This window comes from Lepidochelys olivacea (assembly GCF_965140295.1).
Source record: "Lepidochelys olivacea isolate rLepOli2 genome assembly, chromosome: 8".
Taxonomy (NCBI): domain Eukaryota; kingdom Metazoa; phylum Chordata; order Testudines; family Cheloniidae; genus Lepidochelys; species Lepidochelys olivacea.
Genome location: NC_140418.1, coordinates 73,512,099 through 73,538,579, shown reverse-complemented (window position 1 = coordinate 73,538,579; position 26,481 = coordinate 73,512,099). Strand labels below are relative to the sequence as shown.

The 26,481-nt window shown below is 40.7% G+C and overlaps 1 protein-coding gene across 2 annotated transcripts in view; it reads left to right on the top strand.

The window, feature by feature from the left end:
• SLC44A3 (solute carrier family 44 member 3) overlaps nucleotides 1-22,547 on the top strand; it is a 76,944-nt gene extending 54,397 nt beyond the window's left edge. For both annotated transcript variants that reach the window (XM_084638046.1, XM_084638045.1), the window contains 4 exons: nucleotides 714-797; nucleotides 12,147-12,284; nucleotides 12,870-13,106; nucleotides 14,695-22,547. In XM_084638046.1, the coding sequence (XP_084494172.1) occupies nucleotides 714-797; nucleotides 12,147-12,284; nucleotides 12,870-13,106; nucleotides 14,695-14,835 (600 nt within the window). In that variant the 3' untranslated portion in view covers nucleotides 14,836-22,547. The remainder of the gene's footprint in view (nucleotides 1-713; nucleotides 798-12,146; nucleotides 12,285-12,869; nucleotides 13,107-14,694) is intronic.
• Nucleotides 22,548-26,481: the final 3,934 nt, after the last annotated feature.

The following is a 26,481-nucleotide window of genomic DNA, read 5'->3' as shown; positions in this document are numbered from 1 at the left end:
TAGCATTGTGGCTGTGGTGGCTTTGGGTGGTGGCTCAGGCTAGCCATTTGAGTATGTACCCCGGGGTTTAGGCAGGTTTGTACTTTTGTGGGTAGCCTGAGCTGCTGCCACGCCCACGCTGCTATTTTTAGCACACTAACTTAAGCAGAGCTAGCGTGTCTATCCATGCTCCCAGCTGCTATGTAGACATTTCCTGTGTGCATTTCTTCATGCGCACATTTGTGTAAATCTCTCTATTCTTTATATTTCTGTCAGACAGGGTTCCAGTTATTTCAAAAAGTTGAAAAACGGCCCAAAAATAAATTACAAAGAATATAAATACTCTCTCTCTCTCTCTAATATATATATAGTTTATTTACAAATTATTATTTTTTTAGACTCTCTGTTGGTCATTGATCAGTACACTGACAGTTACTGATTTGCCTGCGTGCTTTGTGCTACATGCAGCTGTTAGCAAACCAAAGCTGCTTACGGCAGTTATTTTCCTTCCAGAGTAGAATCTTCCATCCAAAGGAAAAAAATGTTCAGCTCATCAATCATTAGTACTGTAGGATCTGAAATAAAAACAATTCCCATAAGCAGGAAGGAAATCTCTGCTGTTTACATGACTGCTTTGTGAGAAGAACTGCAGTGTCCTGTTAAGCAAGTTGGTGTAAAATGTCAGTTTTATATAAAATCTGTCTGCACTAACTAGTTACTTCATTTCCTTGCAGGAGAGCGCATGTGCAAGATGCATGTTCAAATGCTGTTTCTGCTGCTTTTGGTGTCTAGAAAGGTGCCTCAGATACTTTAACCAGGTACAATACATTATATCAAGTGCATATCTAAAGTAATCGACAAGTAAAGTTAGATTCAATATAGCGAAGCCTGTATATAAATGAATTGTACTCTGTGTCATAGAGTTCATTTCACACTGAGTCTTTGTCCACATTGTGTCTAGCTATATTAGTTTAAATGTTATAAACTATTGTCTATAGTATGGGAGAATCCTGTCCTACACAGGCACAATCTTGGTGTGTAAAATCAGGAAGATTAATGTAGACGTGCCAGATGAGTGATCAGACTGTTTTAGTTCAAATTAATTGATTGCTGATTAACTTGAGTTAGCTAACACATTTGTCCATGCGAGTCTGGATGCACCACAAACATTTAACCCCAGTCAACTGGCAATCAATTAACTTGAGTTTTAAAAACAAAGTTGTGTAGACAAACTGAAGATGGGTGTTGGCAACATTTCTCCAACTAGATTTGAGGGCTTTTGTGGGTTGTTTGTTTCACTAGCATATCCAGAGGTGCTTGTGGCAAAGCAACAGGGAGATTACAATCAGCTACAAGTAGCTGGGTGTAACGGATGGTGTAGCAGATCTGATAATTTAGAACAGTGGTTCTCAAACTTTTGTACGGGTGACCCTTTTCACATAGCAAGCCTCTGAGTGCAAACCCTCCCCCCCCTTATAAATAAAAAACACTTTTTTATATATTTAACACCATTATAAAGGTTGGATGCAAAATGGGGTTTGGGGTGGAAGCTGACAGCTCATGACTCGCCATGTAATAACCTTGCCACCCCCTGGGGGGTACTGACCCCAAGTTTAGAACCCCAGTTTAGAAAGATATTATTAGAAAAGCTACAGTGGGCTTTTCCCTTCTTCAAGGGTTAGAAAACCAGAGAGTTCTGACAGTCAGGTGACAGGCTATTGAGATGCAGGAGGCCCAAATAGAGGATTTAGAGGATGCAAGAAGCCTAATTGATGTCCAGCTTCCTGCTGGCTCATGGACACTGTGTGGCTTATTATTTATTATTGTGTTTGTAGGATAAACAGTACCTAGAGGCCTTATGCATTCAGTTTAGGGAACTAATTGTGCCAGGCACTATACAAACATAGCAAAATACATGGTGCCTGCCCTGGAGAGTTTATAATACAATCTAGAGTGATAAATAACTGTCCACCCTGGGAGCTTCCACTAAAAGAAAAAACTCTCTCACTGGTCTTTTCTGATTTTCAGTATTATTATATCTGGAAGATAAACCAAAATGGGGCATCCACAAAATACAGTATTCCCTTTCTTAGAAAGACAACTTTTTTAACTGTTATTTTCCGAAGTGTTTTTATTGGAAATTATTGATCTTCTACATACTGCCAGTTTTAAAATACTTGACTTCTACTCTTTTCTTCCTGGTCCTTTCTTCCATATCTTCTAGTTTTACTCCAGTTCCCTCTAAAGCTACAGTTCTGAAGATGCCATTGGGCACTACAAGTTGAGCTTTGATAACTCTTAAATCAGATTCTGCTAGAGCTGCACTTTGCTGTTTTAAAGTGGCTGCATAAATGAAAATGAATGCTGAATGGCTTGGAAGAAATAGGGTATGTCTTAGTCCAGACCACACTAAATTCTTGTTCAAGAAAATCATTAGTTCTGTGGGGTGAACTTTCTCTGCTTACATTCTGGGTTAGATCTCATGGTCACTGACTTGGTTAAGAGCCTTGTAGTTAGTTTAGACTCCAAGCATGTTATTGTCACCCTTCACCTTGGCTTCCTGCCCTTCAAAGATGATAGCCAATATAAAAGCATTTCCTTTCTCCAGCTGCTGTTGTATGTTATTTATGTGTTTGTTACAAGAATACCTAATTATTGTAATACTGTTTGCTTGGGTCAAAGGCTTGTGCTTCAGTTCTCACTTTGTTAAAAGATTTCCTGTTATTTTCCTTGGCCATTGTAGTAAAAAATAGAATTTAAAAAAAATTTAAAACTGAAGGTTTTTTGTTTTGGTTTTGGTTTTTTTTAATTCAAGATCATATTACTGTGCCTGTTGTTAAACTGTTTGTTTGGGTATGTTTTTGGCAAAGATGACCATGGCTTCAGCTTTGAAAACCACAGCAACATAGCATATAGGAGAAGCTTAGAAAAGAAGATAACCACAAACCTTTTGTAAGGTAACCTATAGAAGTTATAGCTGTATGAAAAGTAAGAGTGAGCACAGGTTAGTGTATTATGCAGGATAAGCAATTTGTCTAATCCTTCCCCCCCTCCTCCAACAAAATAAGGTTTATGCACTTTGGGGGGGGGGGTGATTAGGTAAGTAAATATGAACCAGGCTTCAAGTTCACAAAATTGTGACCAAGATTTTAAAAAATATAAGCCCAATTTTAGGCACCTAAATAAGTGGCTTGATTTTCAAGAGTGCTGAACATTCAGCTACTCTCATTGAAATCAGTGGAAGTTGCTGAGTGCCACCTATCTAGTTCCTTAATTTGGACTTAGGTGTGAACCTAACTTTAGGCACTCATTTTTAAAAATTTGGTCTGTCTGTATATTTCTGATATTTTTAAAGCTTTTAGTACTTTTCAGATTTTTTTTAGAGGAGTTTTAGTTACTCAAATGTAGAACAGTTGTCATTGAAGTTGACCCTAGAGTTACTGTGTGTACTGACATTTTCCATTCTGTGTTTGTCCTTTGTCCCAGTCTTGCTTATCAGCGATAATATTCCCTTACCAAATGCATCGTTACCTGGGAATTCTAAAAAGAAATCCATTGGGAACTCTGATAGGTGGGAAGAAATCACATTTTTTAAAAATGATTACAAATCTCTCCCCATCATTCCAACACTGATATTTTCTTCTCCTTCCTGTCTCTGAGGAGGAATTAAATAATCTGAATGACACAAATTCTGATCTCGCAAGCTAAGCAGGGTTGAAAGGGTCAGTACTTGGATGGGAAACTTGCAGAGGAATAGCAAGTGCCCCAGGAAGTAATGTTGGTAATTCAGATGATAGCACTCTTACCTGTGAGATAGTATCAACCCAGTGGCACGTTATGTTGTCAGAGGGCACTGTGCAGTTGGATATGCCATCATTCAGATGAGATTTTAAACTTGGGCCCTGATTGTCATGTGCATCTCCTACAGGTGGAGAATTAGCCCATTGCCAGCCATGGGGTATTTTACTATGTTATTTTAACTGTCCAGTGCTCTGTGGATTTGGTGATCCCCCACTTAAGCATCTGTTACAACATAATGTTGTTCAAGTGTGGATCCATTTAGGCTTCTTATTCAGCTTTTCTTTCCTTTTATCTATATGGTACAGTCCAAAAGATATATTTGTTCACATGCAATATGTAAAAACCTGCATGTGGAATAGAAACAGTAGCTTGGATGTGCAGAACAACATGATATTAATATTAAATATACCAAAACATGAACAGGATGCTATATCTCTAAATAATAGAAAGAGATTATAACTGCCCTTTCACTCATCCACAGATTTAAAAAATGGCTCAGGCAATAAGAACCTCCTACTGATTACCTTCTCCCTAAACCTTCCATTAAGGCCTGTTCACTGAATAAATGTCCCGTCTATGGATTTTCAGGATTATCTGCACTGCAGTATCTCCACTCTTCTGCCTTTAGTTCACTAACTCAAAGCATCAGGTCCTAGGCTAGAAAACAGCTGGTATATAGTAATGTCTATGTTCTTCTCCCCCCAGCTCAGTTCAAACACAGCCTCCTTGAAGTGAATCATAATCCCAAAGCACTCCTCTGAGTCTCATTCAGATCTCTCAGGACCTTGCTCAAGAGATACCCAAGGGGATATCTACACTGCAATAAAAAACCTAGTGACCTGTGCTAGCCGATGCGGGTTTGCGGGGCTTAACCTAAGGGCTGTTTAATTGCTATGTCGATGTTCAGGCTCGGTTTGGAGCCCAGGCTCTAATACCCTGCGAAGTGGGAGGATCCCAGAGCTCAGGCTGCAGCTTGAGCCCGAACGTCTGCACTGCAGTTAAACAGCCCCATGGGCCAGCAGTGGGTTTTTAATTGCAATGTAGACATACTCTCAAAGACATCCTGCCATTACCTGGTTTACTCCTTAGTCACTAATAGTTACAACATGTGCAGACTATAGAGTTCTGTTGCAGTGGCCTCTTATAATCATTAAAGATCCAATGACATTTTCTGCATGAGCAGGAGTATTAACCCAATGTCCTGTTTGGACTACAATTTGGGTAATTACATTCTGCCTGCCTAAATTCCCTCTGTACTTGCAACTGGGTTCTGTCCTGTGGCGTAACGTTACTGTGTTAAACAGTTCACCCATAAGCTGCTGTATTTCTGATTTTCATGTGTATAATACATTAGTAAAAACTCTCTGGGATCTATTTGGATGAAAGGTGCATTATGAATACAAAATCATTATCCTTCTGTTTGCCAACATTTGTTAGAATTACCATAGATTTTTTCATCATCTTGCATTCATGATTTCAGTAAGGCCCAGAGAAACCTATCCAAATCATGTCAAGTAAAATCTGGTGGATTGAAATTTCTCTTCCATAAAAATAATCCCCCCCTCTTTTTTTTTTTTTTGGTTTGGTAGTCATAATTTCTGTCTCCTCTCTTAAATAGTTGTGGCAGTGCCTTAACTTTGGGTATTTCAAAGACATATCTCTTTCCTTAGTCTTGTTTCAGTAAATTTATTTTACAGTACATCACCAGAAGTATAATTTTGCTTTTCTGTGTCCGGTTTGGGTTGATCTGCAGCCAACTGGCAAGCACCCATTCCAAAGTGCAGCACACAGATTTCTGAAGGAATAGCTGAGAAGTGTGTGGTTTCTTTATTCTGATCAGTACCATGATTTTGAGGTTGCAATGTCATATAGAACCTTGTGGTGGCCATTATTGATAATAGCCAGTGTTATGGCTCACCATTTCTTGGCACTGAAATTCAGCAAAATTATGAAATTATTTTAACTGCCTTAGTGTATAAATATAAAAGTAATAGTAACCCTGGTTAACAATCATGTTCATGTCTACTGGTGGGCTTTCTTCTGTAATTTAAACCTTTGGGTGGCAGTCTGGCAAGAGCTTTGTGGTCATGGGATTAAAATACCTTGTGCAAAAGTGATGTGGATGCAGACAAAATCCAGAAACACTAATGTAAATACACTTTCTTCTGCAGACTGCCAAACATTCTTACTGTCTTACCTCATCAAATACCTCTTCCCGTCCCCATCCTCCCAAAAATACTGTATTTAATGTCACTGGCAGATTTGCTACTAGATGGTAGGCTAGAGTTTTCAGGCTTCACAAAAAACAGAGTCAAATAAAAGAATGAATAGTTTCAGTTAAATCATTTAAAAAAAAAAAAAAAAAGCTTGTTTGCTTTCTCTAAGGGCCTTCATAAATGCCTCAACAGGAAATAAAAACTCCTTCAGTTTTATATATTCTATTGTATAGTTTACTATGTGGAGAGCAGAGAACAATTATACTGCACTGGCCTATGTTTCCATTGATGCAGGTTGAACTGAACTTTTGACCCCATAATAAGCTCTCAGTTAATAGCAAGTGTAGTTCATAGACCTGACTGTGATCTGTGAATGTCCATTAGCGTCTGCTAAATTGAACTTCCTTTTTAAAACAAGGAAGCAGGTGCCAAGGAATTCAGAAATGGTGCTTTTCAGAAGGGTAGCTCCTGAACTACGCTGGGGCTCAGTGCAGGTTTATTTGAGAACATTCAAATGAAAATCCATGTAGCACTAACTACAGAGAACATTGTTAGTAATTAATATAGAAATATATTATGGCTACGGGGTCGATAGAGGCAGGATCCTTATGGTTAGGTCCCAGGGTTGAGAGGAAACCCAGATGCAGCAGTGAATTGCTGAAGGAGAGAGATGGGGCTGAGACAGAGAATGTGCTATCAGTACTGCTCTGTCTTTGATAGCCAGGGAGGGACTAGATTACATGCATGGGAAAGAACAAGAAGACATTGGAGGGGCATGAGTAGTCCTTTGAGCGGGGCAAGGATTCAATGGTGGGAAGGGTTGAAGATCAAGGAGTTGAGAAAGGTGGGCCTGTGAGTCTGTGTGGGGCACATCAGGAAAGTTGTTGGAGGGCCGCAATATTGGTGGCCTGGTTGTTTTAATGCAGCCCTTTGGATAAGTAGCCCTTTTTAATTTCCTGAGACTTCAAGAGATGGCATTTTCCAAGGCTCCAAAGGAGTCCTGCATTTCCTCCTTGTTGTGGTTCTCAAAGGCCCTGTGTTGTTCTGTTTCCTCCCTCTATTCAAAGGTGGCATGACATGGCTTCCTCCACAGTCTGCTCTGATACTGCTCTGTACGCTAGCCAGAGTGAAATCATAGTCTCTTATTTATCCAGCTTTCATTCTCTGAGCATGTCTCTATGGCACGCAGGATTCAAACTCAGATCCACCACATTTCAGGCCAGCCCTCTTGACTCTGTGGCTTTATTGCAGCAAGGAGAAAATCAGGCCAGGCTGGGCAGAAGAAGCTGAAGTGGGATATCTGAACAGCTTGGTTTTGGCTTCTTTTTTAAGATGACTCTGTTGTGATGGCAATTCTTTTTCACTGAGCTCATTTCGTTATAGCCAGTCCTTCAATGGAGGACTGCATTCAGCTGTTACGCAAAGTAGCAATTATTCTCAACAAACAGGGAATTTACAGCCTGGATCTCTGCCACAGTGCTTTTCTCTTGAAGCTAGCATGTCAGTTTTTCCAAGACCCTTGACATTCTGTGTTGTGAAGTATAGAAGGATGTTTTTCTAAATAGTTTTCTTGCATACTGTGGTATTAGAAAATATGTAAACATTCACATTCCTTCTTTATCTGTCCTGATACTGAGAAATATGTCTGGTTCCCAGGCTTCAAAGCAAAGAGGGCTGTGTTCTTCACAAAGGTGGTGGTGGTACATTAACTCTTTTTAGTGAAGGAGTGAGGTTGTGTCTTATCTACGACATCCCAGGCCCTTTGATTTATGGCGCAACTCTGATGTCATAACTGCTTGCCTGTAGCTTTCGGAAGGACTGCGCTAATGCAAAATCACTGGTATATTAAACAGAAGCTAAGGGAAAAGTTTAAAATCTATTGAAAAACATATTTATATTGCCTGTTTCCAAATGAGAGCAAGTTCTAAATTGACTGTGATTTACCTTCTCTTACTCAGCAAATATATCTGAAAGGAAATGAGTTGGTGAATACTCCCAATAACTAGAAAACAGTGGAACGTTTAAGATTTCGTAACATGTTGGAAATGCTCCTTGTGATTTAGGATTTGGGCCGCTCTTTCCAAATAGCTGTTAGGTTGGGCATAATGTAAATGTGAATGTCCAAAAAGGAAGAGAGCTCTTCTGGGGTGTAACTAATTTGACTGCTCAGTTTGGGGACACTGATTTAACTATTGTCTGTCTGTCTGGCTGTCTCTGTCTGTGTTGGTTGCTGGTGATTGTCGCAGATCCTAGCAAGTTCCCCTTTTCAGCCACTCACTAATACTGTTTTGAGGGAAATCCAAGCCTCTTTCGCTCTAGATTCCTGTGTGTTTTAAGCCCCTGGAGTATGAATGGAGTCCAGCCATTTCTTCATTTCTGGGTCCCTAGGCACATTTTCAGGGCTCAGACCTTCCATCTGGCACCTCCTTGTGATTTGGAACTTGCTGTCCAGCTGCCTAATCCCTCTGAGTGCAGTGGTGACCCCTCAGGCTACATTGTTGTTAAACACACCCTCTCCAAGAACTCCACCCCAAAGGGGTTAAGCTTCTGGTTTATAGTTTAACTCTCTAAGGTGCATGCAGCGGTTGTGAAGCAGTTAACATGCACACAGAGTCTGCATGTCTAACACATTTATTCTCTTTTATACTTGATCACGTAAAACATTAGAGTGTAGCTCATATAAAATAATAAACACTAAATTCATGTCCCTGTCTTAGTTTCGTCATCACTCCAGGGCATTCTTTTGGGCTGGGGTCGGAGTCCCATGGGTTTTCAGAGGCCGTGGGGCCATCTGAGCTCAGAAAAGTGGTCAGGGCACTTTGTCCCATGAGGCTGCTACATGCTGGGTGACCTTACTCTCTCCTCCCCCTTGCTTCTTCCTCCTGTCTGGCTCTTATATTCCTGTGTGGCTTGCTTTTTAAACCCTGCTGACTTCCTTTGTTCTACCTTTCAGGTAACTTTCCACTGCTCCTTCCTTCCTTCGTTCTTCCACTCTTCAGGGGATTAAGCCAAAACTGGTTTTGTAAAGATGCAGCTCACTCATTGTACCCAGGTGTTTGTACCTGACTAGAAAAGGAGTATTTGTGGCTCCTTAGAGACTAACAAATTTATTTGAACATAAGCTTTCGTGAGCTACAGCTCACTTCATCGGATGCACTTCATCTGATGAAGTGAGCTGTGGCTCACGAAAGCTTATGCTCAAATAAATTTGTTAGTCTCTAAGGTGCCACAAGTACTCCTTTTCTTTTTGCGGATACAGACTAACACGGCTGCTACTCTGATACCTGACTATGGTCACTGAGTCCAAAGCACCCACATTGTATCAGTTTGGTGTGTACCTGCCAGCAGTGGGGGCTCCACTTGCATATAGACACTTGTGATACAGCAGTTTTTCCTAAATCAACTTCACAATACCAACCAGAACTCTTAAATTGTACAGGCATAATGACCCCAGTTCTTCACAGTGGCTAAGGCCACCATCCAACAAAACCCTCCAGTAATGTGCATAATGTCAAGCATGCAGGTAGTCCTGTTTATTTCAGTAGGCCTGTTCATATGATTCAAATTAGGCAGGTACATAAGTGGTTTAGTGGTTTAGGACCATAGAGACCTGAACTGTGAGATTGAGGTTTTATATGTGTAGGACCAATGTGTTATTTCATTGTTTGTATAATAAACTAGTAAAATGTGATTAAAGTGCATGGAATTGCTCTCTAAACCATACATTTTATTTTGTAACTATAAATTTGATCAAAGCATGGAGATAGCTTGGTTTGTGAGATTTAGCCTGCACTGTGAAAGCCAGGAACTCTCGAGTTCTAATCCTGCCTCAGTCACTGACTGCTTTTGTGACCTTGGACAACTCACTCAATCGCTTTGTGCCTCTTTTTACTCCTGTAATACTGCATCATTACTTACCTGTCTGCCTTGCTGGGTGTTGTGGTGATTCAGTTAATGTTTATACGGTTCTTTGAGATTTCAAAGTGTTGAGTAAATGGTGCTGCTGCTGCTTCTGTGTCTGCTGTGGAACCACAGATCGTCATGCAGGTGGTATTCACAACCCAACAGAGCTGAAACCTGCTTTTTTGTCTTTTGAAGGATGGAAATAGGGCTTGTACAATGAAAAGTGCATACTATTTTTTTAATATTCAAGAGAAGAGACTGTGCCAATTATATAAATAGGGTCCAATCCTGCTTTCGTTGAAGTTAGTGGCAAAACTCACATCCACGTCAGTGGAGCAGGAGCAGGTAATAGCCTTTACGCTTATGATACTGAAGGCACATAGTGTCACAGTGTTAGGTAAATCCATCAAAGTTTGTAAAGTGCACTGAGATCTTCAGATGGAAGACATGCTATGCCCATAGTATTGCTAATTATTATTATTATTATTAATAGATACCTTAGCTAATATTTTTATCCCCTGCACAGACATTGTTACCATACTGGCAAGGGAAAGGAGCAGCTTGAGTACAAATGAAACTGTCTAGTACAGGAGTCTGTTTTTCTAACCTACTTATTTAAATAATATGAACAAGCAGATATTCATGCAAACATTCCACAGAGTGGACTGTGTCCATTCTGCTGTCTTAAGTATGTATTGCCCAGTGCTGTAGAAATCAGTCTTGATATTAATTATTTTAAGCTCTGTGGAAGCACTTGGAACACATTTGGTGCTATATAATAATTTCCCAGTGAAAGAGCATCATTGCTTACATGTCCCCACTGTGTAGTTTCACTGATTTAGGAACTGAAATTATTTCCCTTGTCTCATCAGATAAAATGAATATTCTGCTACTACATTTATACTAAAAGTCTTAATTTGCTTTTATAAATTCCCTTTTTAAAATATTTTAAGGTACTGTCATATCAGTTTATGTTATAGCAGGACTTGGTGCCTAGATGTTAGTTATCAAGTTATGGTACATAACTGGGCATCGCAGGAATATGTAAAGGAGATAGAAGCTGTGCTGGGCATTTCTGCATTTTGATTTATAATAAGAAAAACTGGAAAGTTGGACCAGAAATAAATATTTTCTTCAGCAGACTCGGAGAATTTTTTTCACTCACAAGCAAAGCAGAAGGTATTCTAATCCCTAAATAAATGGTGGGGCCGTCAAATTCCTTTTGCACAAAAACTCTTGCATGCTGTTAGTCTTAGTGAGCATGCCAAATTTAACTAATATTTTTAATATTGTATAATCTGTCTTTTTTTCTCAAAAACTAGTATAGAATAACTATGTTTTATATATCAAGAGTGACGTTTTTCCTGCTCCTTATTCAGATACTAATTCAACTCCTCATTGATGATTTCTATCCATTATGTTGATATAAGCTATTTTGAAAAATGCTAGAAGAATCCTATAGAAGTAGATTATAAGCCTATCCTCCAGTCTGCCTTTGCAAAACTCCACCCGAAGACAATTAATATTAATCTTGCAAAATTCTTGGTACCTACTTGAAAATCCTGAGTGCCCACAATTTCCACTGAAATCAACATAAGTTTTCCCCTCATAGGACCAACTGATCTAGTCCCGACACTCCCTGCCACTCTTTCATTATTCTTTTGTCTTTCTGTGAAGTGGTATTTTTTATGGTTATGGGTCCATGAAAATTCAAAGGCTCAATAGTAAGTGAAAGGGTCACACATAAAACTTGTTTAATCATTGATTTTTTTAATATGAAAAGTGTAATAAGAAGGGTTACCTTTTGTTTCACTTATACAATTTACCAACTACAACACTCTAGCTAGCATATACATAGAAAAGGCTGCCAGCATGGCATATGTCCAGATACGAGTTTCATTGTAATTTACATGTCATATTAGTTATTCATTACCAAAGGACATGGGGGTGGCTCTTCATCGGTCCAAAAGAAATTGGAAAGAGGTAGTTTCAGAAATACAGATTTTACTTTTGTCCTTATTTACCCAGCGTAAAAGTTATGTGAAAAGTCAGTTTGAAGTTACAGGCATAGTTATACTTGCTTGAAGTTAAACTGCAAGAGTATGCAAAATAACTCTTGTATGTGCAAGCACAACATCAGTATTTCCAAAGATATTTTAAGGCTTTCTTTTTCCTATAGTAAATTCCAGATTAAAAGATTTCTACGATTTTTTCCAATCATTTTATCTTTTTATTCTCTCATTTCAGCATGTATACACCACAACGGCCATAAATGGGACAAATTTTTGTACCTCAGCAAAGGATGCTCTCTTTATTTTAGCAAAGAATTCTGCTAATATAGCATTCATTAATTGCTTTGGAGACTTCATCATTTTTCTAGGAAAGGTAAGAGACTGTGAATAAACTCCTAATTATAGACTAACTATAGGCTGAATTCTGTAATAATGAAGACAAAGATTAGGGACTGATTCTCTTTTCACGTACACCAATTAAATCAGGAGTAGTCATGTTGAAGTCATGGAGTTACACTGATGTAAAATGGGCTTAGTGAGAGGAGAATCAGGTTCTTGCATTTTTGTTGGAGGAACTTAGTTCACTGCTTATTATATTTACTTCATTATTATCATTAGTATTACAGAAGCATCCAGAGGCCTCATTGCACTAAATGCTGTACAAATGCATAGTAAGAGAGAGTTAGTGCCCCTTAGAACTTAAGACAAGGCATGACAAGTGGGTATAACAAACATATGGAAGGGACATGGATGGGAGGACAAGAATAACAATGATAGTAAATCTGTGTACCCACATGTGTCCTGTGTGAACAGGTAGATAGTTTCAAATTGATTGATCTCAAGCCTTCTCTCCCCTTTATGAAAGAAATTGTCTTTAAAACATCAGCCAATAAAATATTTGCTGTAGCTTTGGTGCATATTGTAATATAGCTGCTTCCTTTTTTTCCCCTTTATACAGGTGTTTGTTGTATGTTTCACAGTTTTTGGAGGGTTAATGGCATTTAACTACCATCGTGAGTTCCATGTATGGGTAGTTCCTCTGTTGCTAGTTGCACTTTTTGCCTGCTTGGTAGCCCACAGTTTTTTGTCGGTATTCGAAGTGGTCATGGATGCCCTGTTTTTTTGTTTTGCTGTTGATATGGAAACAAATGATGGATCTCCAGAGAAGCCATATTTCATGGATCAAGAATTACTGGTAAACTCTTGACAGTAACGTAGACACTTTAGCAGGCAGATAAATTCAGTAATATGTTTTAATAGTGTATTGATCAAGTGGTGTTCTCGTGCCTAAGATTCACTCTTCCTCCAACTCTCCCCCCCTTAAAAACTAACCTACAATAAATGCCTTCTCCAGCTCCTTAGATGATTTGGACAAAAGGATACAAATTGTGTAATAAAGTTAACACCTCCCATTGGGTCTCCCAGTGCATCTGCTTCAGTCTTTTACACCCAGCCTCTCTGGATAAAGACCATCTTTGTTTGTGTTTTGCATAAGTTAAATACATTATTGGTGCTTAACAAATTAATAGGTGACCCAGTATGTAGAGTCCCCATCTACATCATGAAGACCTAAAACTAGAAATGTAGATGTAATGTATCTTAACTTGCATCCAGAAATGTTCCTTCTAGTTTTCAGCAGTTGTTCAGATAGCTATGGTGAGCCCTGAAGACACTACAATTTTGAACAAGCCTCATCCATGTCTGGCAAACTTAATCAGTCTCTTTCCACTGGGTTGTTTATCTGTACCATGGGAATTCCTGTGTCAGACTCCTGATGTTACATGGAGAATCATTAGAAGGATTAGGAAGACAGCTTTAGTTTAAACAAATGTTCAGTAGTTAGTGATGGTAAAAGGTGCTTTAGTTACAAAGGCATGTGGAATGTTTAAATGTACATATACCTTCTCTTTCATATGGAGAGGAAGGTTAAAGAGACACATGTTCTTTCCGTTCATGCTGCTTTCTGGACAGGTCTGCATTTTTCCTCACATGCCATGTGACAAAGACAGTGTTACTGGTCCATGAAAAATAAATTTAGCAGCCAGAATAACCCATACAGTATGGATGCTCTCGATGGATTTCATCAGAAAAAATGCCATAATATCTGATTTGAAATGGTAGTTGTTACTTTCCTTGTAATATTCACAGAATTCAGGGTTTTTTGGGTTTTTTTAAACACCCAAACGTCCTATAAATGAATTTAACCTTTGGCCAAAAGAAGACAGTTTGGTTTTTTTGCCCCACTTCAGGACAGCACTTAACCACATGCTTACGTTCTGTCATGAATAGCGTGATACATTCCTGAGTGTGGAAACTTTGGAGTCTGGCCCTCCAAACTTTTCCTTCTTCAAATGAGAGACTTCTCCTTCTATCAACCAGAAACTATTTGCCAAATGCCAGAATGTGTATAACTTTAATTTTTGCCTCAAGAAGGCAGTTTATAGCCACTCCCTGCCTGCACTGCACTGCTGTCTACTTTCTTTCCTAATCCCTACTGCCAGACTCTCCAACTCTGGCCTTAACTCCCTGGCAAACTTGCCATGCCCTTGGGGCCAGAGGGAAATGAAGCTTTCCAGTAAGGGGGGTTGTAGAGAGAGTGCCCTGTCCTCAACAGCTGTAATCATCCCACTGACATAGCCAGTTTCCAATGTCATCCACTTGAACTAGTTAAAGGGTTTAACGCTCCATGTTAATTGTACTCCTTTTCAGTGATTCACCAGGTTGTTGATTTATATAACAGTTTAAATTTCTGGATGACCTCATCCTCTATTTCTGCTTTGTAGAGTTTTGTGAATCACAGCAATAAGCTAACAGAGTGGGGAAAAAACAGAAAGCAAAAGACCCCCCGAAACAATGAAGATGGTACAGAGCTACAGCCTATGGTGAAACAGGAACAAAGACGATGTGATGAGGACCTCAAATAACATGTCTCCCAGGTGTACTACAAGAATGGGGATAGACTGTAAATATTTATTTTCTACTTTGTGATTTCTCGCAGCAGCCAAATTGTTGAGCCCCAGGGCTTTCATCCCTTCATACTAATCACTGTTACTGACACTGGAAGCTCAGGGCCAGATTCTGGCCATGCATGGCCAGCAGTGAACTCTGCTGGTATAAAGCAGGCAGAACTGGCTTTTGTGCCAACCACCCTTCCCATCCCAAGCATAGAGAGGGATGAAGAGGCCCAGAGAGAGCATGTGGCAGGATTCCTCGCAGCCACATTGGTCCTCCATTGGCATAAAGGCTCAAAAGGCCTTAAGTGTAAATTACTGTAGTGCTAGGTTGTTCTAATTCACACTGGGACTAGTGTAGATTTCCCAATTCCCTGCACTGAGCAGTGCTCAGATGTGGTGGAGAATCTGGTTCATAGAATATCAGGATTGGAAGGGACCTCAGGAGGTCATCTGGTCCACCCCCTGCTCAAAGCAGGACCTAATCCCCAACTAAATCATCCAGCCAGGGCTTTGTCAAGCCTAACCTTAAAAACCTCAAAGGAAGGAGATGCCACCACCTCCCTAGGTAACCCATTCCAGTGCTTCACCACCCTCCTATTGAAAAAGTTTTTCCTAATATCCAACCTAAACTTCCCCCACTGCAACTTGAGACCATTACTCCTTGTTCTGTCATCTGCTACCACAGAGAACAGTCTAGATCCATCCTCTTTGGAACCCCCTTTCAGGTAGTTGAAAGCAGCTATCAAATCCCCCCCTCATTCTTCTCTTCTGCAGACTAAATAATCCCAGTTCCCTCAGCCTCTCCTCATAAATCATGTGCTCCAGCCCCCTAATCATTTTTGTTGCCCTCCGCTGTACTCTTTCCAAATTTTTCACGTCCTTCTTGTAGCGTGGGGCCCAAAACTGGACACAGTACTCCAGATGAGGCCTCACCTATGCAGAATAGAGGGGAATGATCATGTCCCTCGATCTGCTGGCAATGCTCCTACTTATACAGCCCAAAATGCCGTTAGCCTTCTTGGCAACAGGGGCACACTGTTGACTCGTATCCCCTGATCCTGTATTATCTCTGTCATGTTATGTGGCTTTGGTCTATTCTAGCTTTATCCATTATTGTACTAAAGGTATTTAAGGTTTTACTTTGCCCTCAGTGTGAGGGTTCCTGTCATCTACCCCAAGACTCCCCGCAAGATATTGAACTTCATAGTGTGAATTCTGGGTAGCCTGATCCTGGGGGAAGAACCGTGTCACAGTCAGATCAATTGGCCCTTAAGCTAAACATTAACAACCTTAAAAAGGGTTAGGCAACAAACAAAAATCTCCAAAGGAAAAGAGAGCAGATGCATTTTCCTGTTTCTGTACAAGGCACTTTGGGATGCTTGTATGGGAGGGCCTACATTATCAACCTAGGCCGGCAAATGAAAGAAAGACCAGCTGATACCAGTCAGTGGGCTAGAGCTTCTCACTTCTGGCCATGGTTTAAGCTGACATTTTTGTTTGATTGTGCTTTACACTGTTTAAAAATTAGGAGGTAAAAGAAGGGAGATGCCCCCTCAAGATGCAGTTTCAGACTTAAAGACTAAGGGTCTGACTTCAAGCACAATTAACTCAAGTTATAATTTCAGTGTTACCCCTAGCCTCCCATCCACACTCACAGATCTCTAGCTTGAGTTAGACCATGTCTACACTACATAGTTTTGTCAACATAAGGCAGCTTATGTCAACCTAACTAGAAGTGTACATACTGCAATGCTCCTCCCGCCACTTTAACTTGCCTGCTACACTGATGTAATAAAACCACCTTGATGAGAGGAATAGAACTTAGGGCAACATAGTTAGAGTGATGCAGTGTCAGAGTAAACACTGCATTGCATACGTCGCCCTAAGTGGCTTCCAGGAGGTATCCCACAATGCCAACCCTGACAGCTCTGGTCACCATTTTGAACTCCCCTGCTCTGCAGCCTAGTATACAAGTGAACGCCCCTCACCTGTTAAAGCCCAGGGAAGTTTTGAACTTGCTCTTCCTGTTTGCTCCTGGTGGAGATCTCACATAGCAACTTCCCACCTGAGCATGCTGGCTCCACACAGTACCCTGCCTTGAGTACCCGGTGGTGGATCTCCTGGATGGGGGAGAGGAGGCTGTGCAGATGCAGCTCTGCTCCAGCCTCAGAAACTTGCTCGGGGAGTGGAGGAGAAGGGCTCCGATAGGGACGTACAGCAGTTCAAAGAGCTGTGGCAGGCATAGAAAGGCAAATAGTCACCTCTGGTGCGGAGCTGCAGACATGCTGCTTCTACAAGGAGGGGGCTGGGGTCAGGGTGTTGGTGAATAGCTCCCTGCCTTGAGCTCCTCTTATAGCCTTGTAGTTATAAGGCCAGCACAATACTAAAGAGCAGTGCAGGATCCAAGCGTTCTGCCACAGATGGCTGGCTCACAGGTTACCAGGGCAGTTGAAAAGCAGCTGGAAACCTAGTAGGATGCCCACGGAATGATGGGATTGAGAAACCTGCACCATGTGACATTGAACCTGCCACCATGTGACATTGCAAACCCTCTCCAAAACACCCTGCGACCAGTTACATAGTGGGATAGCTACCCACAGTGCACTGCTTTCTGTGTCAATGCAAGAGTTGCTACTGTGGATATACTCCGCCGACACAAGGAGCTTAGTGTGGACGTGCAACTGCTGTTTAATTACAGCGACTTAACTTTGTAGTGTAGACATTAGCCTTAAATGGTGCTTTATGCTCGAGCCTGTTTAGGCAGGGAAGGGATGGGATAGTTTGAGACTCAAGTGATGCTGAAGCTCAAGCTCCTAATGTTGTGGGGATGTAACAGCTTGAGTTACAAGTCATTAGCAGCTAATCCAATCACTCTGTTAATCCAATTACTCTGTACTGCTAATCAAATCACTCTGTAACTCCATGGTTTTTTTGCAGTGTGGTTGCTCTTGCTTGAGGTAGGCTAGCTCAGATGCAGTTTTTGAGTGTACAAACTCGAGTTATGTTGCTGTGAAGACAAGCTCTCAGAGAAAAAGGTTGCCAGTTGACTTTAATGGAGCTATGACAATTTACATCAGCTGAGAATCTGACTCCGTGTGTTTAGAACTCAGCACGATTGTCACCCAAGCACAAAATATAATTCTCAATAAAGCCAGGGTTGGCTGATAAATGTTCTGCAGCAGCAGCACCCATTCCACGTCCTGCTAAATTGTGTCATGCACAGAAAGAAAGTCAGTATTGTTGCCCCTTTTTGACCCAAGTGACTAGTCAAAGTTTGGGGCCTGGTGAGTGTTCCAGGTGGGAGTACAAATTGGTGAAAGCCAAGTGTTTCTTTGATGCAGTTTTGGTTGTTTACAACGAATGTACCAAGTCCTGTCTTTCTAAACATGCAGGAAACAGCTTCTTTTGCTAACAGCACCAAGAGCAGTCTTTTCAGTCTGCACCTGACCCAAAAACCTCTCCCCACGTGTCATCCAGGGTGAGGCGCCCACTTTCATCTGCTTCTTCAGCCTGTCAGTGTCACTCACTCAGGCTGCGGCTACCCTAGAGCGCTTACAGCAGCACCGCTGTACCGCTGTAGCTCTGCGGTTGTAAGGTCTCTAGTGGAGCCACTCACAGCCAGCAGGAGAGAGTTCTCCCACCGACTTAATTAATCCACCCCCAACAAGGGAAGCTCTGCTGCCGACACAGCACTGTCCACGCCAGCCTTAGGGCGGTGTAACTTATGGTCCTCAGTGGGTGGCTTATTCACACCCCTGATCAACATAAGTGATAGTGTAGACATCGCCTGAGTCTATCCTCAGTTTCTGTGTGTTCTGTCTGCCTGTCACAATACCGAGGCAAACCTTCCAGTCACCCGTAGGAAGGTTTGGTCCAGCTCATAACCATATATTTGGGTGACTTTATTTGATTTATTTTCAGAGGTTGCAGACCCAGGGTAGGTCTGTGCTACAACTGCTGCAGAGGCACAACGGCAGGGCTGCAGCAATACTGCAGCAGCATCGTAGTGTAGACACTACAGCGATGGAAAGGGGTTTTCTGTCACTCTAGCAAATCCACCCTCTGAGAGACGGTGCCTAGGCTGATGGTACCTTTCACCTCTCTACATCTCCGTGGGGGGTAGGTCGACTTAACCTCCCACAGGGTGTGAAATTTTTTACAGCTCTGAGCAATGTAGCTAGGTTGATCTAAGTTTTAGGTGTAGACCAGGCCTCAGGCCCTTACACTTTTTTCATGGCATTATTGTACAGAGAAATAACCTAAGCTCTTCCGTTAGAATTCATGGTTTTAAGTTTATTGTTCTGATTATGAATGTCTGTGCTTGGTGTCTTCATTCTTTGTACTTTTGGTGAATTTAGTCAAAACCTATTGAAAAGCACAAAAGTGGAATACAAAATAGTTTCCCCACCAAAGAAAATCCTGGATACACAGATACAAGAGTGCACAATCCCCCTTTATTTTCTTGAAAGATCACATTTTACAAATATTTTGACAAAGTTATCTGGGCCAGTGCTACATATTTGATTCCCCCTCCCCCGTTGTAGACTTGAATTTGAGATTGACCTTGAAAGCATGCAGGCTAAGCAGTAATAGCAGAAATTCAGACAAAACAAAGTGAAGGTTACAGATACGTTGGGACAAAGTAATTTTTAGATGTGTAAACCCTGGTTTGTACCTCTTGCACTGAAGAAAAAATTAGAGATTTAATTGTTTAATTTTTTTATGTACAGTAATGGATTTTTCCAGCATATCTGATTTTATTAAAAAATGTAAAAGTATTTATGATGTTTTATAAAAGTTGAATTAATAAACAAATCTCCTGTAAGGTTTGTGGTGCTGCTTAAAAACCGTAAGTTGACAAAGTCTAAGAGCTATCCTTTTGGTATCGGCCCTTCTTGATAAGTCAGCTGATGTGACCCACCAGTAATTCTGTATGCACCTATATGGAAAATATTGGCCAGTAGTCCCTGGGTCAGTTGATGCACTGAATTGTAAAGAAGGTTCTTTTAGATCATTCCCATTTGGACCATTTAATATCCCTTAATAACCCAAACCAACCCCCCCCTCCCCCCGTTGTAGACCCAATTAAGGAGCAACATTGAAGCTATTGGAAGGAAATTATCTCCAGTTTCCCTCAGCCAAGACAATGGCTACGAGGTATGGGGATTTGTGGGAGGTCGGTCAGTTGTTTTTTGGTTTGGGGAGGGGTTTTTTGTGCAGGTGGATGGGTGGTTTTGGTGAGGAATGGTTTTAAATAGAGGAAAATTATGAACAGCACTTTGGCTCCTCTCTGCACGGCAGATGAGGGATAAATCCTCTAGATATACTAATGTTTGTAAATAAAAATGAACAGACATTTTGTATGTGACAGAAAGCAGGGAAAATAAGCTGGGCTCTTTATGTTGATCTGAGATCATAGGATTAAATGGCATAGAGAGGCAGACGTGATTGGACAGAGGTTGAGTATTAGGGTGAAGAAGTAGATGTGGACGTTTCTGGCATAGAAGTGGTAGTTTGGGGAGTGAAGGAAATTACTTCATGGGGAGCGAGTGAAAAGATGACAAAGGATGGAGTCCTAAGAAGACTCTGGGAGAGAGGAGGAGCCTCCAGAAGAGATGCTGAAGGAGTAGACAAAAACTTTTAAATAATAATAAAACCCTCAAAGAGCATCAGGGAATGTCTTTTTATGCACAATTGAAGTTTCATTGAGCTCTGGGGTTGGGTTTGGGTCCTGGATGTCATACATTTTCATGAGGTCAAAATTTTCTCATTCTGTGAGATACATGGATCCATTTTTCTCTTTTGGGAGGAAATTGGAGAAGATTTCAAAAGATCAGGATATTATAGTGAGTTTTTTAAATTCACGTAGATCTAGATCTGATGTCGATATTTACTCAGTGCTACACAATCCTTTTTTTCCGCCCCCCCCCCCCTTCTTCCCCAGAGCTGCTTGAACTTCCTGTTTGAGGGCAGGATTGAGTGGGAGACCAGAAGGTGTCTCTAGTAGAAATATACAGGCAGTACAGATGGTTTCAGTCTATGAGCTGGAACGTTTCTGCAGGTAAGAGAAAGTTCCTGTCTTTGCTGCCCTAAAGAACAAACTCAGAGGTGGAGGAGGACAGTTTGTTTAGTAACTGAGGAAATATCAGAGGCAGCAAAGGCAATTGGTGGCAATTCTCTTGTCTTCTAATAAAAATTGGTGAGACCATTCCACTGAAATCTATGGATTCTTCCCCCTCCTACCCCCACCATGTGAAAAGGAGACTTAGACATTTCTGTGTCAGCATTTCCTTATCTCCCACCTTTTCAGCCAGACATTAACACTCTCTATAGGTTTGGGGATCCATACAGGGGAGGGGAGCACGCAGTGGGTGGGATCATCCCTAGAGGCTGTATATAAGGGATTGCAGGGATGGCCACTGGCTGTGAAAGCCCTACTGCTACTGGGGTGGTCAGAGACACAGGTCCTCTATGAGGATGGACCCAGCTTCCTGCTTGTCCTAGGAGAACTTAAGGTTTGGGGGCAGGCCCTGCAGCCTTTTCCATGTGGGCAGCAAGCCCGGCCTGAAAACCCATGCACTGGGGAGAAAATTCCACAAGGGAAATACTGTGGAGATTTCTTCCCCTTTAGCCCCCTACTGAGGTTCTTCCCTTGGGACAGGGCAATTGGGTCCAGCGTTGGGAGAGTTTAGTACAGTAGAACCTCACAGTTATGAACACCTTGGGAATGGAGGAGGTTTGTAACTCTGAAATGTTTGTAACTCTGAACAAAATGTTATGGTTGTTTTTTCAAAAGTTTACAGCTGAACATTGATTTAATACATCTTTGAAACTTTACTATGAAGAAGAAAAGTGCTGCTTTCCCTTAATTTTTTAGTAGTTTACAATTAACACAGTACTCTACTGTATTTGCTTTTTGTGTCTGTCTCTCTCTCTGCCACCGCCACCTGATTGTGCACTTCTGGTTCCAAACGATGTGTGTGGTTGACTGGTCAGTTCGTAACTCTGGTGATCATAATTCTGAGGTTCTGCTGTAAAAGGAGAATGACCCAAGTGGCACATACCTCAGCCAGACACCGTGAAAGCTTCTCCAGTCATGTCTATACCTATGTTCAGCAGAAGTATATCAAACTATGCTGGTATTTTGTGAGGCGGCCTAAAATTAGTTCATTTACTTCACTTCAGGCTCCCAGAAGTGAATTCCTACTATGTGAGAGCCTGCCCCTAATAGCTGCTCTATCCAATTGGCAAAGACAAAGGCTAACAGACTTTCTCACCTATCTTTGATAAGATATCATTAATGATTCATTTGTATTCTATCTTTGTCTCTTTGAGTATCTACCCTACCTTTAGATGGTGTCAGGACAACTTCATATAGGGTTAGTCCTGTGACCCAATGTCCTCATTGTTAGATCAGCAGCCTTCAGGCCAAACAGAGGACAGCATGTACTGTACTTAACCCACTCAAGAGTCCTTCCTAATTAAACAGCACAGACTTATTTTAAAGGTACATGATCATCTTGAAAATAGTCCTTGACTGAAAACTTAGTGACCATGATAGATGCAAGCAACCCCTAGTATGACTATAACTTAAAGAAGTTGATAGATTTTTTTTCTGTCATGTAAGTTTGTTGTGTGCATTTAATAGCACTTTATGTGTAATCAGTTTCTCTGTTGCTGAAAAGACTTCTAAACACCAATAGGAAAGTAGAAAATCATTTATAAAATTTTATTTTACAAGAAATTTAAAAATAGAAAAAAACTTATGACCTCCCACTTAAAAGATGCTATGTCAGAAACTGGAGTATAGTTTATAATGGTAAATTTAAAGCCGTGCAGGGACCTTAAAGCCAAAGAAAAGGAGACATGATCTTTAAGTACAGTATCTTCCATAGTTGTTTGCAGTGGAGTTGTAGCCATATTGGTCCCAGGATGTATGAGAGACAAGATGGATGAGGTGGTAATTTATTAGACCAACTTCTGTTGGTAGAAGATACAAGCTTTCGAGCAGTGCAGAGGTGGTCTTCTTCAGAACCTGAAGAGCTCTATCTAGCTTGAAAGCTCGTACCTTCCACCAACAGAAGTTGGTTTAATAAAAGATACCATTTTACCTATCTTGTGTACATTCCTATTTTAAAAAATTGAGTGCTCTAACCCCTACCAAAATTCAGAAAATCTTAAGACTTCAGAAACCTGATAAGTATCCATGGCCATTCAGTATCCTACCAAACAACATATCGTTTCTTCTCAAAAGAAAGTCCTGGATTTTCAGTTCGTGTCTTATAATAATGTGGATAGTCCCTTAAACTTGTACAGTGTTATTACAAAGGAAAGATTTTTCCTTACTCTGAAGAACTTGAGTATGTTAAGAAAATGTGTGGAGGGATTACTGACTAGCTACCTTCTCTCACTCCAATATGTTGGAGGACAGTTAAGCTATATTGCATTTAATTCCCAGACTAAGCTAACAGTAGTCCTCTATCATTGTTTCATCTCCATGTTCTCCCACAGACGTCTTTTAATGGTTTCCTATTGTTTGAGTTTTTGGTTTATCTTATGCATTGTGTCATCTTTCCATGGCTACATCTGTTAGAAGTGGGAAAGGAAGGACAATTCTAGAGATTAAGCATTTAAATAGGAACATGAGCTTTTGTGTGAAAGATACACTTCCCGAATACATTTAACTACATCTTTCAAAGAATGCCTAATTGATCATTTTCAAAGGTACTTTAGAGCACTTGAATATCAAATGTTGTCAGGTGCAACTGCCAACTTAATGCCTTTAGTCTTTTGATGTCCTATATTCCGTTGTCTTTACTTACTTTTCACCATTTATGCTGTTTACGTGTTGCTGTAAAACTAGGTTGGTCAGTTTCATTTTTTGCAGGCTCTTAAAAGTAAAATCTGATCCCAATATATGTCTTGGCTCTCCATTCCTCTGATCTGCTACATTAAGAGGCAGGACCAAACCTGTTGCATGTGGCTAGAGTGGGGTTGGGCTTCCCTTCTAAAGAACTCTTCAGAGAGACCACTTCCAAAAGGACTATCTTAAGAATTGATAAACAAGTTATAACAACATTCCCTTAATTTTATCAGTCTACAGAACATAATGGAGCCAGATTAAGACTTAAATCACAAAGTTAGGAGGGTATCAGTTACTGCTGAAGAATAGCTTTTTCCTCAATGCAAGGCCCGTGCTGCTAAATGGAATTTCCATGAGTCTGGATGAGTAAGGGCCTTGACTCAATAAGTCTTTCTAGAATGGTAGAGGGAAGGAAGGTCTGTTTTGAAAAACATACCTTCTCATCTAAGACCAGCTTTAAGACATTGTGGTGAAGGCTGCAATGCCACTGCCCTTACAGTACCTTTCCTGTGAACAAAGGTCTTTTTAAAATTTGGCAGTTGACAGGCACTCACACTTCGTAGTGGGGAACTTTAAAATCAGAAGGGATGTCGCAGGTAAGAGTCTGTACTGGAGTCTGTTTCGGATGTACAGCACTAGTGTGGTATGTACAGGTCTGCCACATGGAAGTCATGAGCATGACAGTACAGCATTAAGTGACTGACATCAGGATTAGTGTATTAATCAATTTTAGTGTATTTCAAAGTACATGAATTTGAAATACAATTGTACACAAAGCATGGGCTTTTAAGAAAACAGGTAATGACATTTGTGACTGTATGTATGTACCAATTAGTTAGTTGGTACGAAATTTATAGTTTATTTTAAGCACTATGTGGGTATTCCCTCATGCCTAGTGTGGACTGTCCACTAAATTCAGAGTCATGATACCTTAAACTACTGAAAAATGAAAACTTTGTGTTTATAGATTGAGGAAAGTGATTTGCATATTACATGCTAATTAACTTGTTCCCTGTTGCATCATAATGGAGAAAATAATTATATGTATTTGAGTCTGATCCTGTACTATTGACTTCAGCTGGACCAGGATTGTGGTCCTAATGAGCAAGGTAAGTTTATTTTAAAAAAAAAAAAAAAAAAAAAGCAAGCTCCAGGAAACTAATCCATATGACATAACTGACATAGTAGTCATAATACTGCTTTTAAGCATTTTGTTTAACATGATAGGTGGGCACTGAGATGAATTACTTTCATAGGGATTGAACTCCTATGCTGTCTTATACAGAACTAACTGCAGTAAAAATATAGTTCACAGGTTTGATGGACAGTTCTTTTCCTCCCTTAATATGTGAAATGGTTATTTTTAATTCTGTTGACTCAAGCAGCTACTTCAGGATGATTTGTTAGACATAAATAGCTAAGCTAGAGTCATCAGGCCAGCTGAAAATGTCTGATATCAAACCATATCAAAAGCAAACAGCAGGAACTCTGTAACAAACAAGCAGTTTCTCTCTCTTCCTCAAGGAAGGGCCCTTCACAAGCTCAGGCTGCTTGCTTATTAGCATGACTCTTTAAGTACTCACATCAAAGACCCCATCTACAGTTTAACTGTCCCCCTTCCACTGCTAATGTTGGCACAGCCTTGTTAGCATCCCTAGGAGCCCTAGTGTTAGGCTATTGTTAAAGTGGTTAGAGAAGGCAAATAAGATAGGCCTGGTCTACAGCTACCTTGCTCAGGGGTTTTAAAAATCCACAGCCCTGAGCAACAGTTTGGCCAACCTAACCCCTGGTGTAGACAGTGCTAGGTTGATGGAAGAGGTGGATTACCTACACCAACAACAGGCAAAGCCTTTCTGTCATAAGTATGTCTACACTGAAATGCTACAATGATGCCACTGTAGCGTTTCAAGTGTAGACAAACCCTTAGTGTTGCTTCTCAGTAGTCTACACAGAGGGAGATAGCCTTCTGTTCCACTCACAAATAATGCCCTTTTTTTTTGGTTTGCTGGCAGCTGCCTAAGATTCGTATGCTTGTAGTTTTTGAATGCTACACTTAATGCTCTGGCAATTTGTTAAGCGTTAGTTGAAGCACCACTTCTGAGTAGCAGATATAGTATGAATATACATGCTGCCATGTCAAGGGTATAGGCCAAACCAGAGGCTCTGTTGTAATTCTGGAACTCCTCATTGTGTTGAGAAATGAACTCTCCTATTCCCAAATTGTAAGATTCTGGATTTTGTAATTGCATTTTCATCATAAACTGCTATTCTCCCCTCCACAGATTATTCTCATAGGGGTCAATACAAACTCCATGTTTCAAGTTGATGTCTGCTTCATACCTAGAGGCGTGAGGGGGAATGAGCGAGGGTAAGCAGAGCAGATTCCTGCAGAATGTGTAGTTAGACAATATTGCTCTCAACATTAGGGAGGACCACCTAGTGAAACCCTACAGATGTTCCACCCAGTAGCTCATGGGATTGGAGAGAGTATTCTCTTCTGTATGCTGCTCCCAGTTGGGATCTGCAGGGGCAGGGGACCCCCTCCCTTTCTAGGACTCTAATGTTGAAAAGAACATTTCATACTCTGGCCTGACATAGATCCACTAGAATTTTTTTCAGAACATTTCCTGAGCTGTGGGGGTTCTAGATTACCTTGACATAGCCAAGAATAAGATTTGGGAATAATTTCTATGGTAACTAATGTTCTAAGCATCGTAATGTAACAAATAAATGAGACATCAAAGTCATGCACC